Here is a 14,418-nt window from a genome sequence, read left to right on the forward strand (position 1 = left end):
TTGCTTATTGGGGGGCTAATATATTTAGGGGGGGGGGGGGGCAGTATAAATACCACCACGAAAGTTCGCATTTTTCAAATTTTTCATAAACCTTCTTCTCTTCTCTTCTCTTCTTCTCTTCTTTTCTTCCTCATCTTTATGCAGGGGCATTACGTGTTTCAGTGAGGATTCGTCCGAGAGCATGTTTTTGCTGGTTGAAAACTTTAAACCTGACAGCTTCTCAATGTTGGCTATTCTTGTAATATCCCGACGTTGAGAGAATTTTTGGAACCTTTTTCTTGACAAGTACCGCACTGAGTAAAGTGAACAATATTGTTACTTTGTCTAATGTGAACAATATTGCACTTTTGTCAAACATAGTGTTGCCACTATGTTTTGCTCGATAGTGTCGTCTGGTGATTTGAGAGATTTCCTTTCCTTTTCATCACACCCCCCTCCCCATTTCATTAATAATCCAGTTTTAAGGTTTGGTTTAGTGTGGTCATTACCAGAATTTCTTTAAAATTTGATTGTTTTTGAAATGGCGGTGGTGGAAACAAAGTTTACATTTTTATTGATACAATTCACATTTCTATTAAATATGCCTTGTGCCTCGCTCGATTTAGTTTTTTTGTTATCACCGTCTATAACCAAGTCTTGAGCTGGATATTTTCCCTTTACACACATGTATTCATAATATATATATTGTTTTAAAGAGAAAATAATGGGCAAGATTGATTTCATTAAGAAGATTTCCTTTGAGTGCGATGACACCCGAGGTATGAATTAACCAAATGGTGGCATTGTAATTATAAATCTTTACATTTTACTTTCTGACTCTGTGACCCTTGCTCTAGCTCTAGGTCTAGCTCTAGGATAACTGTACTTTGGTAATTGCTCGAACTAGAGTAGATTTTCCACTGCTTCTTGAAAGAGATTCTTTTTATAAGAAAAGTTGAAGCGAAAAATAAAGTGAAATCTCATCTCAAAATTGTATGGCACCCACAAGCTTGTTCATTTGATTTTAACCAACCATGTTCAAGAAATTCTCAAAAGAGGATATCCATTCAAGGTCGAACATAAAGTCCTCTGTCCAAAGAGGCCTTAAGCTGAACTTCACCAATTCATATCCAAAACTAGAGGGAGCAATCGACAATATAATACCGAAGAAATCGCAAGTTATCTTGATCAAATGTGAAGGAAAAATTCTGTTATATTCAGTTAACAAGCAAGCAAATGAACAAGACTCTGACTCGAATTCTAACTCTTCTAATGAGATTGTGTTGTTCCAACATTTTGACGATATCGTTCCTACTTTGAGGATTGTACATAAATATCCCGAGTTGTTTCCTCGAGTTCAAGTAGATCGGGGTGCAATTAAATTTATTTTGGGAGGTGCAAATATCATGTGTCCCGGATTGACTAGTAAAGGTGCTCAATTACCGGAAGAGGATTGGGAAGAAGGTACCATTGTTACTGTTTATGCAGAGGGGAAAGAAAATGCATTGGCAATAGGTAAATTGACAATGAGTATTAATGATATTAAAAGCAAGAACAAAGGCGTTGGTATTGAGTTATTACACTATTTAGGTGATGGATTATGGAACCACAGTGAGAATTGAATAGAAAAATGACTTGTTTGGAAACAATAAAAATTTTGAGCTATACTTATCCAACATTATAGGTGATGTAGATGTTTTGATTCTCTGATAATGAATAATCGTTTAGTGTACTTGAATAATTCTCAATGGGGTGTTTTGCCTTGAAATTACTCTCTTCATTCGTGTAATAATGCAACTGGAAATGTAGAATGGATAGGTTATTGAGTACTGTTTTGGATATAAAGCCCATAAAGCTTAGAATAGATGTGGATCTAAGAAATCTCTGGGTTTGAAATTGAGATAAAGAGTTTTCCGTTTGTAGGCGTAATTTAATCCAAGGTCTAAAATTGACAATGTTTTTTTCATCATCATCATCATCATCATCACCTTCCCCTCCTCCTCCTTTTTCCTGTTCACCGTACTTTTCCAATAGTTGATTCCAGCGTGGTTCATTTTCAAAAATAATATCACCTGATTGCACTTTAGATATGAAATACAATTCGGCGTTTTCAATTTCCTCTTTGGTGAGTTTAGAACCATTCAACTCGCATAGTTTATCCGTACCGCATTGAAATCTTGCAATGAGCTGCATTGTCATCTCGTCAATTGAAATGTCATCAACAATTGGATTATGGTTTATTCTTAGTTTTTGTAAATTGGGCAAGGCAAGAGATAATGAGTCAATCTGTTCCCATTGAGAAATTCTGTTATATCGTAGATCTAATGAGGTAATGCTAGTCCATTTCTCAATGTTTGTGGGTACTGTTTCTATTTTATTATACGATAAATTCAAGCTCCCAGCATTGTTAAGTCTAGGAATAGTGCAAAGGGTATTATATGACATGTCCAAATTCTCCAATGGTTTCTTTGTCAATAACAAATCCAGCTTTATCAAATCTTCATCCCGATAGTAATTGCCTGATAAAATTAACTCCTTTAAATGAGGAAGCAACTGCAAAATGCCATCAATTGTTTCCATAGAAATCAAAGTCGATGCTAATTTAAGACTTGTCAATGAAAATGAATTTGAATTTGAATTTGAATTTGAATTTGAAAATTGCAAATTCTTAGGAACCCCAAAAGAGGAAAATCTATTGCCATTTAAGTTCAACTCTTTTAATTTCGGCAACTTTGAAATAATTAGGTAAACCTCACTTAAATCATTAAATAAGTTACAACTAATATCTAATTTTTCCAAATTTCGCAATCCCTCAAAAATAGAATCCCTCTCTCTTTCTCCTTTTTCTTCTCCTCCTTCCTTTGTTTTCTTTGTTTCCCAGGCTCTGTAGATCAACTGATGGTCTAAAGTCAAAGATTTCAAATTACTCAAATTCGAATAATATCGATTCAATTCGTCCCAGCCTAATTCCTCAACTAGTTTATTCCCAATTTGTATCTCTCGGTTTTTGTAATCTACATCAAGATACTGTTCTTTGATCACCTGAACAAAGGATTTCCTGACCCAATTGAATTTCTTATTTGTCGATTTAATAAAAGAGGCCAGTTGTGGGATTCGTGGACTGAAATAGGTAATGCTATTTAATTCGCCATTATTTTTTCCTCTTGTGGGATCATCCCATTCTAACCCATAAGCTAGTGTTTTTTCGCCCCATTCCGGGATGTATCCAATGTATCTAATCGTAGCAATATGATTATCTTTTGTGGAAATCCTATCATTGATTGCATATTCTAACATGGAAACGCCAAAAAAAAAATGGTGTAAACCAGTGAAGAGATCTTGATAACCGATTTTTTCTAATACTCGGATTTTAGAAACCTAATAAAAAAAAAAATTAAAAAAAAAAGGGTTAAAGGGGCACATTTTGTACAATTCCCTTTCTTCGATTAAAAGACGATGTAGAAAGACAAATGATTTCTTTGTTTGCCTCCCCCCCCTTCCCTTTCCCTCCATTGCTTAGCAAACTTTTCAAAGGCTAGTGAAAAGTGGCTTTGACTTTGACGTTGACTTTGACGTTGACTCTGACGTTGACTTTGACTTTCCTGGTATATTCAGTTGTTTTCTTTTTTTATTATTTTTTTTCACAAAAACTTTTTTACAACATCGGGTATTTTTCCTTTGTACCTTTGATATTCTTTGATCCAATAATTAACAAGATCAAACAGTCTTGTTGTAAATTTCTTTGACGTGGCGAAAGGCTCACACACAGATGCATTGCCGTCTGCGTCGTTCTCATTAATGCTATTGCGACTTTCAATGTACTGCTGAATTTGATTCAAAAGTTTTGTGTTTTGTTTAACAACTTGCCAATCACAAACTAAGCCTGGAATATGTAAATAGTTGTAATCCGAGTATAAACAAAATAAGTTTCTAACTTGATAAAAAAACGCCAAATCTTTCATGTTTAAGCCATTTCGAGTTTCGTCTTCGTCAATAAGAAAGTTTAGAATATTGTCATAGTATTCACCAATTAATAAGTCGTCGTCTTCTGCCAAGGTTGCTGCTGATAAGTAACATTTGAGTGCCATGTCACGATACGAGGGACCTGAATTCTTGAGGATACTCTTTCTATATTTGAACCTTTCTAAATCGTGCAACCGGTGGTATACTTTTGCCAATACATGATATTTCAAAGACGATTTTATTGGATTTTTGGTTATTTTAGAAGTCAAAAATTCCAAATCTCTCTTTGATTGATTAGTTTCATTGGCTTGGCAATACGTTCTGAGGAAAACAACATTTGTTTTGTATTCAACATTGTTATCATCGATATCCGCTGCCTCTGCAAACAAGTCTGCTGCTTCTTTATATTCGTGGCGCAACATGGCGATGAAACCTTTAATTGTTTTAATTTGTTGGGCGTAGGTGATTGAAACTGTTGATACCGACCCCGTGAAAAAACTAGAAACAATTCTGCCTTTTGGTCTAGGTATCAATGCTTGATTTACTAGGAACTCAAAGTACTGGTTCATGATTGGCTCCATTTTGAGCATATGATAGTAAGCAATATTTGGACCAAATACAAAAATGGCTTCAACTAATATCTTTAAGGGGTTATTTTTTAGCGGTTTTCTCTCTTTGTTCCACCTCTCCAACATTGAATCAGCATGGTAAATTTTATTAATTATGATTTGGCATTTACCGGTAAATGAATCCTTTGGGAACACTTTATCGACTGTTTGTAGATCCAAAATCTGATCATCGAATGATTTAAACTTGTTTAATCTAGGTACAAACATTAGTCACGAAAGCCGGGGCAGATGAAGGGGTAGAAGAATGTTAGTATAGGTGGTGTCTTTTCTTTTCTTTTCTTTTTTTGTTAGTTAACATACTTGTTATTTACCAGTGCCTGTTCGAGTCTTTGTAACAATTCCTTTTCCAATTTACAAATTTCTGTTTTCATATTATCGAAATCGATTGTAGTAACCAAATTATTTCTTGAAATGTCCAAAATTTCACCAAGACACCCCATGACATGTTCTTTTTTATTGAGATCGGCATAAGTATAGGCCAAAACTTTTATAAACTCTTTTTTTTTATTTTCAGTTGGTGCCATACATATAGCAAAACCGATTTCTCTGAAAGCACTTGAGATTCTACCAAAATGAATTAGAGAACAACCTATAATCAAGTTGAAAATAGGAGGGAACATGTTGAATTTAGTGAGTTGAGGCAATAAAAACATGATTTCCATGTAGTTTGCTTCGACATAGTGTTTTCTCAACTGGTCATACATGGCAACGATTTCAGCTTTGTGTTTTGAAGAAGATGTTGAAGATACAGCGGTAGAGTGCGGATCATTATCGATTTCTCCTGTTTCGGCGCCACCACCACCGCCGCCACCGCCTCCAACGACATCTCCAGAGAGTTGCTGTAGAATATCTGTATCTTCAAAATCTATGTGAATAGCTGGGTGTTCCATGATGATACCTTTACCTAGAAGCCTTTAAAAGAAGAGTTGTTGTTAAAGATGGTTTTTACAACCAAATTAAAACGTTCAGCCGCTTAAGAAAAAAGAAAAAAGAAAAAAGAAAAAAGAAAAAAGTTTTGCAACCAAAAAAGCGACAGAGCGACACTATCACTATCGAGCAGAGTGAGATAGTGGAGCACACTAGCTGTCACCACTAGCTGTCACCACTAGCTGCCACCACTAGCCGCCACCAACAATATCTCGCTTCTCGATAGTAAAGCAACACTTTGTACCTTTTTACAACCACGAGAGCTAATATTAGGTTATTAACCTTTTACTTTTTATCTTCCTTTAACTAGCTTATTGCTCTTCCTCTTAACTGGCTTCTTTTTTGCTTTTGCCTTTTACATTTTTATCGTACTATTTACATTTTTATCGTACTATTACCTTTTTATTTCACTATTACTTTTTTATGTTACTATTTACTTTTACTCTTCTTTTACTTTTTCCCTTACTATTTACTCTTCTTTTACTATTTACTCTTCTTTTACTATTGCTTTCTCTTGCTTCTTTTCTCTTGCTCTCTTTTTGGTAAATTTGTTAGATAAACTTATTTCTACAAGTCTAGAGTATCAAGTACAATTGAAACGTCAACTTTCTTTTTGCTAATAGTTTACAATTAGAAAACTTACAACTAGTATCATATTACTGACTCTCGCTACTAATCTTAAACTGTCTCTTTACTTGTCTCTACTTGCCCCTACTTGCCCTACTTGCCCTACTTGCCCTACTTGCCCCTACTTATCTCTACTTATCTCTACATTGGCTACACTTTTCAGTTGAAAGACTAAGCTACAAAGTGTTGCTCCACTATCGACACTAAGTACTAATACATATAGCTAGCGGGGGCAGCTAGTGGTGACAGCTAGTGTTTATGACAGCTAGTGTTTATGACAGCTAGTGTTGATGACAGCTAGTGTTGATGACAGCTAGTGTTGATGACAGCTAGTGTTGATGACAGCTAGTGTTGATGACAGCTAGTGTTGATGACAGCTAGTGTTTATGAGAACTAGTGGGTTCCACTATCTCGCTCTGCTCAATAGTGTCGCGCTCGACAGTGTCGCGCTCGATAGTGTCGCGCTTGATAGTGCCAAATAACGGAGATATAAAAAAATATAATAAACGCGGAGATATAAAAAAGTAATCTCTGTTATTATTATATATATGTGATTACTAGTAATAAGCTTATTATTGTATTTGGACGGGTATATCCTTATATAGATTGTTAATAATATACTACTATATATAAAATGACATAATCTTTATCCTTTCGGGTATGTCGATTCGTATGTAATACAGATATCTGTATATCTATATTAGTCTTTTCTCTATTGATTATATACAAAATGCAGTATATTGATAAACAGTAAGATATATGTAAACCTGATGATAGTAGCCAAGAGTAAAGAGATTGCTGTGAGACGTAGATAAAGACTATCGAGCAAAGCGATATAGTCTATAGAGAGTGTAGATTGAGGGTGTAGATTGAGGGTGTAGATTGAGAGTGTAGGTTGACAGAGTAGATAATGCTATCTCGCTTTGCTCGATAGTCTATACACACGGGTTTGATTTCTACTCCATTATCTCGCTTCGCTCGATAGTGTCGGTGTAAATAGTGGTAGAAATCGGGAATAGGAAAGCAAAATACTATTCTATTTTAATAAATATCCTTTCTATACCAAAAAATCTATATCATATAATAGTCATAATAAAGTACATAATATGTCAAAGAACATCTAACAAAAAAGATTAAGCTAGATTAAAAGAAAAAAACTAATATGAGTTTATAATGTTTTTATGCACATTATAGAATCTCGAATCAAAGATCCTATCATACTTAAATTAATACAAACAGGACTTAAAGCCAAAGTCTTTAAAGATGAAATTGTGTTTATTTCCAAAGTGGCATCTCCAGCAAGGAAAAATTCTATGTTCTCTTATCTCTAATATATATATTGTTAAATTTGAAGTGGTGTATATTTATAAATATATTCACCCATTGTATTTTATATATAAATGCTTCTAAATAATCCCACTATAAATCACATATATATCCTGTGCATATAATACATTAATGAGATTGGGAAAATAAGAATACATTCAAGTTGTAATAATCAAATATAGATATATCTAATAATTATTATAGAGTATTTAATATATAAATATGATTACTCTTGATTCTATTTCGTTAATCTATTATATATCTTATATTGTTGATATTAACATTACCTAATTTATACTAAAATTTAGAATATACTACTTGATATACCTCATATAATTACAATTTCTTTTTTATAGACTTGAAAAGCTATTAGAAGGTAGAGTAGAAATCGGTGGTCGAGTGGAAACTAGTGAAAGAGTGGAAACCAGTGGTAGAGTAGAGTAGAAAACACAAAAGACAATCATTGGGGAATCTTTTGCTAGTAGTGAGTAACAACAAAAAACGTCTAGTTTTACCGAGAAAACACAGTATGACAAGAAAAGTTTGTGTTGAAATGAGCTAGTTAGTGCTCCACTATTTCGCTCTGTTTGATAGTGACAAGAAAAAAGGAGAACAAAGGGGATAACAAAAGAGAAATGTAGAGGAGAAAAATATACATGAAATGTAGAGGAGAAATGGATAGGGAAAAGCATAGTAGAGAAAGGTAATAGTGTAGAGAGCTAGTATACAGAAAGCTAGCATAGTGTAGAGAGCTAGTATACTAGAGAAAGCATATATGGAGGAGCTATATATAAGAATTAAACAGGGATGGTGCATATGTTTTACCCCTTTTGGGATATTTAACATAGTCTATATCTTCTAAAACTTTGCATTAAAAATTTAAACCTCTTTCTATATAAAAGCAAAATATAACCGTTAATTTATCTGGTTTATAAGTTTTTGCTTGACAACGATCCTATGAAAGGGTTTGAGGGATTAGGGAATGTGTTAGAAGTAATTAGATTATGGCAAAGGTAAGGGATATAGTTCACGCAGTGGAAGCAAAAGTAGTCCTACATTACCTATTTGTTCCTTAAGCTAGTAAAGCTAGAGAGCTAGTATAGAATAGAAAAGCTAGTATAGTAAAGACTAAAATCTGTATTAATTACAAGTTCAAGATTCTCGGTTTATTCAAATACATTTCTCCATCAATTATTATGATAATTAGATTTCACCACGGGAAAAGATTGTTTATCCTTATATCAATAATGAACCAGAGAATACTGTTGCAAATACCACCTCTTTCTTAAAGGTAAAGTGAGACTTTTTCTATATAAAAAGGTAAAGCAGAGACGATTAATATTCAAGCTGGAAACTTTAAAAAAAAACCTGTGAAAAAGAAATTCAGAATCACCTATCCATCATAAACAGAAGGAACGCTAAAAACTTGGCCAAAACTTATACTTTAGCCTACTGGTTACTTGTAACAAGGGTATTCTCCTACTCTCGGGAGCTGTACCTACACTTGGCTACCTCTTGCATATACACTTTGCTACACCTTGCACCTACTCTTTGCTACACCTTGCACCTACTCTTTGCTACACCTTGCACCTACTCTTTGCTACACCTTGCACCTACTCTTTGCTACACCTTGCACCTACTCTTTGCTACACCTTGCACCTACTCTTTGCTACACCTTGCACCTACACTTAGCTACACCTCTTGTACCTACACTTACCTTTTACTCTACCTCTTACACCTACAAGGTACAAAGTGTTGCTTCACTAGGAAGCGAAGCGAGCTAGTGAAGCTTGATCGTCAGTGTTGCTCCACTAGCTCGCTTCGCTCCCTAGTGAAGGTTAATCGCTAGTGAAGGTTAATAGAAAAAAGAATTGTTTCTCGATTCAAAGTAGAATTACAACTCATACTCTATTAGAGCATATTAGTGATAAACTTTCAAGTATAGACTAGAAATCTTTTAGCTTGATATACCGTAAATCTCGGTTGTTGATTGATATATATAACTAGAGATAGGTTAATATAGTTCCGACTACGAAATACCTTTTGCCAGTTTCAACAAATACTACAACAGCAATCTCAAGTAAAACTCCATTGCTAAATTGCCAATTTTGTCAATCGGCCAACCTACATATAAATCCAACCCACCCTTTTTAACTGCCCTCACAAGCTAACAATTTATTTCACTCGAGTTTGATTGTTGTAAAAATTATTTTTACATGCTTGAGTCGAAATTTGAAATATTTCATTGTTTGCAGCAAACACCCTTTGGTTCATTATTGTTGATAATTAAACTTACCCTAAATTTTCCACATATTATCGTGTCAAAGGCTCAATCGTCTTTGTTCGTTGGTATCTTAGTATTACTGAATGTCTTCACTATCCACATCCCCAGTAACTACTACCAATACTACAACAACAAATAATAATACCACCACTACTACTTCCACTTCCACTACAGAAACTGCTTCGGGGATCCAGCGTCATCAGTTGTTTCACCATCTACAACCTCTTTTCTCAAACCATTTAAATCCTTTCCACAAATCCGCTGAGAATAAGAATCCAGGGGTTCCTTTGCCTCGGGGGACAACCAAACAACAGCCTCCTTGTTATGCAGACATCCATGTGGATACCATGAAAGATAATAATATCCAACAATTGTCACAAAATCCTATCGACTCGACGAAAAATGCCAACGGTGTCAAAACTCGAGAATCAAGTTCTTGTTCTCCTTTTTCGTCTCCAAATGACAATATCCTCGACTATGATCATCATCAGCACCAGCAGCATCAAGTAGATACTCAACACACTACTCCTTCAATACCGGGATTGCATGTTTCTACTTTTGAACAACAACAACAACAAGAACAAGAACAAACTAGTAATGACGATAATAACAACAATAACGGTAATGCCCGACTAAAAAGCCCAATTTTGGAACAGCTGCAGCAGAGACTTGACAGATATGGCGGCGTTAGTTCTAATAATGGGTTTATATCTCCCGTATTTTTTCATTCAGCAGAAAGGTCACGGTCTCAGTCAAATACCAACTTGTACTCCAAACCTCCTACTTCAAAGTCAGGTTATTCGCCTCCTGTAAAGGAAACAACTCGTGTTTTATTAGAATATGACCCTATAACTCGAAGGAAAGTTTTAAACACATACGAAATACTAAAGGAAATTGGAAGAGGAGAACATGGGAAAGTCAAATTAGCAAAGGATTTGATAAATAATGAACTAGTGGCCATCAAAATCATCAATCGAAAGTCTAAAAGGGAAAGACCTGCACTTCGGATGCGCAAAGATTCAAAAACACCTCTTATCAATGAATACGAAAGGAAAATAAAACGTGAAATTGCAATAATGAAGAAATGCAAACATAAGCATATCGTGTCCTTGAGAGAAGTACTTGATGATGCAACTTCTCTCAAGATATACTTGGTTTTGGAGTATATGGGAAAGGGAGAAATCAAATGGAAAAAACTACAATCAGATTTGTTGAGCAAGGGAAAGACTTATTCCTTCGATGATAATATTACTTCTTCTACTACTACTACGAATAGCAACAGTAATAGTAATGGTGATAATAATAGTGAAGAAGATATACCTTGTTGCGGAAGTGGTGGAGGTCCTCGCCAGCCACATCATCGCTTGTCCTCCAATAACGATGAGGATTTGCTATCAAATGAATTTTCGCCTAACCTAACGTTTAGGCAATCGAGAAAAATCTTTAGAGATGTCTTACTCGGTTTGGAGTACCTCCATATGCAAGGGGTAGTCCACCGCGATATCAAACCGGCAAATTTATTAGTTTCTTCTGATAATGTGGTGAAAATCAGTGACTTTGGAGTTTCTTTTGCTTCATCACTCAGTGAGTGCGAAGAAGGTCATTTAGTCAACGAGTTGGATTTAGCCAAAACCGCAGGCACGCCAGCTTTTTTCGCGCCCGAATTGTGTCAACTAGACACTGGTGAAAGTGGAGGCGAAGGTGATGGTGAGAGTAACGATGACCGGGTCCCAAAATCACCCAAAATTGATAAAAGAATAGATATTTGGGCTTTAGGTGTAACGTTGTATTGTCTTTTATTCGGTAAGGTCCCGTTTAATGCTGATACTGAGTATGAATTATTCAGTGTAATTGTTAATAAACCATTGGAATTTCCCAAAAGTATCAGTGAATTTAATTCACCTAGTTCAGTCCATGAAGAAGAATTTGAACTAGCAAAAGATTTAGTGAGCAAAATGTTGCGCAAAAACAGTCAAGAAAGAATTACAATCAAGGAGATTAAGGAGCATCCATTTACATTGATGGACTTGGACGATGACATGGAATCACTATATGATTTGTTTAATCTCAATAGTACAAATGGTTATGAAACACCACTTGATTTCAATTTAGAGGATCACGATATAGTCTCCAAAAACGAAATAGATAATGCCGTAATTGGAGTTGGTACTAGAATCAAACGCAACTTAGTTAAAGCTATCAAAGCAGGCGGATTAAAAGATTCTGAAATCAAAAGTAAGTTTCATGCGATGCAGCTCGAGCTTTCGAAAAGTGAATCAAGCGACGAGTCTTCAAGTAGTTATTCAAACTTTAACTCGGCTATTAAACTTAACCGATTACAAAATAATTACTCGGTGATTTTGTCAGAACAACCAATCACAGCTTCAGCTTCGCCATTGCCATTACCATTACCATTACTGTTACCAGTAGTTAATGATTCCTCAACTACTACATTAACCAAGAATATTCCCGAGTTGCATAACCACACTCCTCATATACCTTCGCAGCTTTCACACCAAGTGTCTACCAATTCCAGTTCTTCAATTTCATATCAAAATCCATATTCACTCACTGTACCAAGAGAAGGTGGGAAAAGTATACTACATGAGATGATTGATTCGCAAAATGCTACCAGCACTAGCAGAAGAGGCAGCGCTGGTGGAGTTGAAGCCCCGCAAATAGAGACAAAACGAAATGTTGGAGGAAACTTGTACCTCAAAAATCAATCTGTACTTGAAACTTTCAAAGGGATCCAACAAGAAGATGACAAGAGAAGAAGATCAAGTTTGTTTTCGGTGCACCTCAACTCTTCAAATAAGAGTTCTACCTCAAACGAGGTAAGTTCAACCAATGCGGCGACTACATCAAAGAGTATTTTTCAATCTCAAGATCATGTTAAAACACAGTCGCAAGTTCCACCTTTTCAAAAGGAAAGTCAAACAATTGTTACTCCAATTCCAGTTCCTGCTGTTAAACCCAACTTTGAGCTTATTCAATATCAGATGGGGAGATCTGATGGTCAATCAGATGAGCAGCTTTCGCCAACTGGTAACGCTGGTAACAATAGAAACGAGCCATTCTTGAATACAACAGTAGCCAAACATCTTGATCTTGATGACCATTTGGACACTTCGTTCATGTCATTGCCACTCACAGGAAGCTTTGCCTCACTAGATAGCATCAACGATGACTATCTAAACATGAAGTATAAAGAGTACGAAAACATGATTGCTAATGGAGGAACGGATTCGGTCTTTGCCAAGCAGATGTTAAGAAGAAAACCTAGTTTTTCCGAAGCTGATTTGGGAAAGTGTTTTCCGACAAACGATATCAATGACAGATTCCGAGCTTTCAATTTGGGTGAGCAAATGAGTAGCACCTACAATAAGGCAAAAAGTAGTAAAAGAGAAGGAGGAGGAGGAGGTACTAACAACGATGAAGAGGAGGCGGAGAATGGTATTGCACCGGAAATAGGTAATGCCAAGTTTTTCTCTCAAAATTCAAGCTGTGAATCCTACTCCTCGCACACGACAGATAATGCATCATCATCGTCATCGCCATCTTTTTCAAACAAAAAGTCAGGGAATATTATTGATGATGAAGAAGAAGATGAGGAATCGGATGAAGAAGATTTAACACTTGCATTCCGTTCAAAGATTGCACCTGCAAATAGACCACCATTTTTATCGCATGCCACTAGAGCGAAATCGCATGATTCTCATTTGCCATACTTGGCTGGCTCCACGCAAAGGGTTGATGATGTTGCTCCTGTAATTTTCCATGCTGGATCACCGGAGTTTGAAGATGTTCCACTGGCTTTAATTGGTGCCACTCTTGTGGCGAATAATCTGAGACTGTCGCAAGTCATTAATAGTGGACTCGCGGAAGTGAGTCCCCATTCGGGGGTGCAGAAATCTGTGGTTGAAAAAAACGTATCCTCCATACCGTCAGTATCACTACCACCACCTTTAGCAAGAGCAGTCTTATCACCATCACTCCCTGTTGCTGCTGCTGCTGCTGCTTCTGCCGCTTCTCTTTCAATTAAGCCTGCATCCATTGAAAACCTAAAAGAAAGTAACAAAAAGAGTATTGAAGCGCGTCAGAATAATCTAAAGCAGCAGCAATCCAATTTGCATAAACAATTGTTTCGACAACACATTTATAACTACCAATTCAACAACCATTATAACAAGGCACCAATCTTTCTGCATTTTCCTAATGCTACGAAACATCTAGACAATGACCATCAAGTCATTGTTGAAACTTCAGCAAGGAAATTTCAAGAGAATCGACCATCTTATTATAGATCAAACTCGGTTGCAGTGGGTGTTTTGCAACACACTCCTGATGAGATGGTTAAGGATATGATTGAGGAACGAAGGGAGAGTAATAATGGATGCGATGAAACAAGTAAAAAAAAGGAGCAATAACTTTAGGGTAATAACTTCTAGAGCAATAACTTTTGGGTAATAAGTTCTAGAGCAATAACTTTTGGGTAATAAGTTCTAGAGCAATAACTTCTCTTGATGAGAAAGTAGGTAAATATTATTTCAAAATGTGAAAAAAAAAAAGAATCTTTTGCATATTTTCTGAATGAATAAAGTCTTGCCCTTTCTTTTCTTTTCTTATCTTGTTCGAGTCTGTATGTGTATATATATATATATATTGAGTTCATCTCTTATA

General features: G+C 35.7%; 3 protein-coding genes across 3 annotated transcripts; 2 read left to right on the top strand and 1 right to left on the bottom strand. All coding sequences in view use genetic code 12, as the record gives it.

The window, feature by feature from the left end:
* Positions 1-1,013: 1,013 nt before the first annotated feature.
* Positions 1,014-1,601, top strand: KGF56_004041 (translation machinery-associated protein 20; the record flags this gene model as incomplete). Its single annotated transcript, XM_049325438.1, has 1 exon — positions 1,014-1,601. One exon carries the CDS (start codon positions 1,014-1,016, stop codon positions 1,599-1,601), a length of 588 nt encoding a protein of 195 aa, XP_049178899.1.
* A 46-nt stretch (positions 1,602-1,647) lies between these two features.
* On the bottom strand, positions 1,648-5,461 carry KGF56_004042 (uncharacterized protein; the record flags this gene model as incomplete). The annotated part of the gene is made up of 3 exons (XM_049325439.1): positions 1,648-3,357; positions 3,693-4,764; positions 4,872-5,461. The coding sequence occupies 3 exons, from the start codon at positions 5,459-5,461 to the stop codon at positions 1,648-1,650; spliced, it is 3,372 nt and encodes a 1,123-aa protein (XP_049178900.1).
* Positions 5,462-9,818: 4,357 nt separating this feature from the next.
* KGF56_004043 (serine/threonine protein kinase) lies at positions 9,819-14,165 on the top strand (the record flags this gene model as incomplete). The annotated part of the gene is made up of 1 exon (XM_049325441.1): positions 9,819-14,165. One exon carries the CDS (start codon positions 9,819-9,821, stop codon positions 14,163-14,165), a length of 4,347 nt encoding a protein of 1,448 aa, XP_049178901.1.
* Positions 14,166-14,418: the final 253 nt, after the last annotated feature.

The sequence above is a fragment of the Candida oxycetoniae genome (genome assembly GCF_023343755.2).
Source record: "Candida oxycetoniae strain CBS 10844 chromosome Unknown scaffold19, whole genome shotgun sequence".
In the NCBI taxonomy this organism is placed as follows: domain Eukaryota; kingdom Fungi; phylum Ascomycota; class Pichiomycetes; order Serinales; family Debaryomycetaceae; genus Lodderomyces; species Lodderomyces oxycetoniae.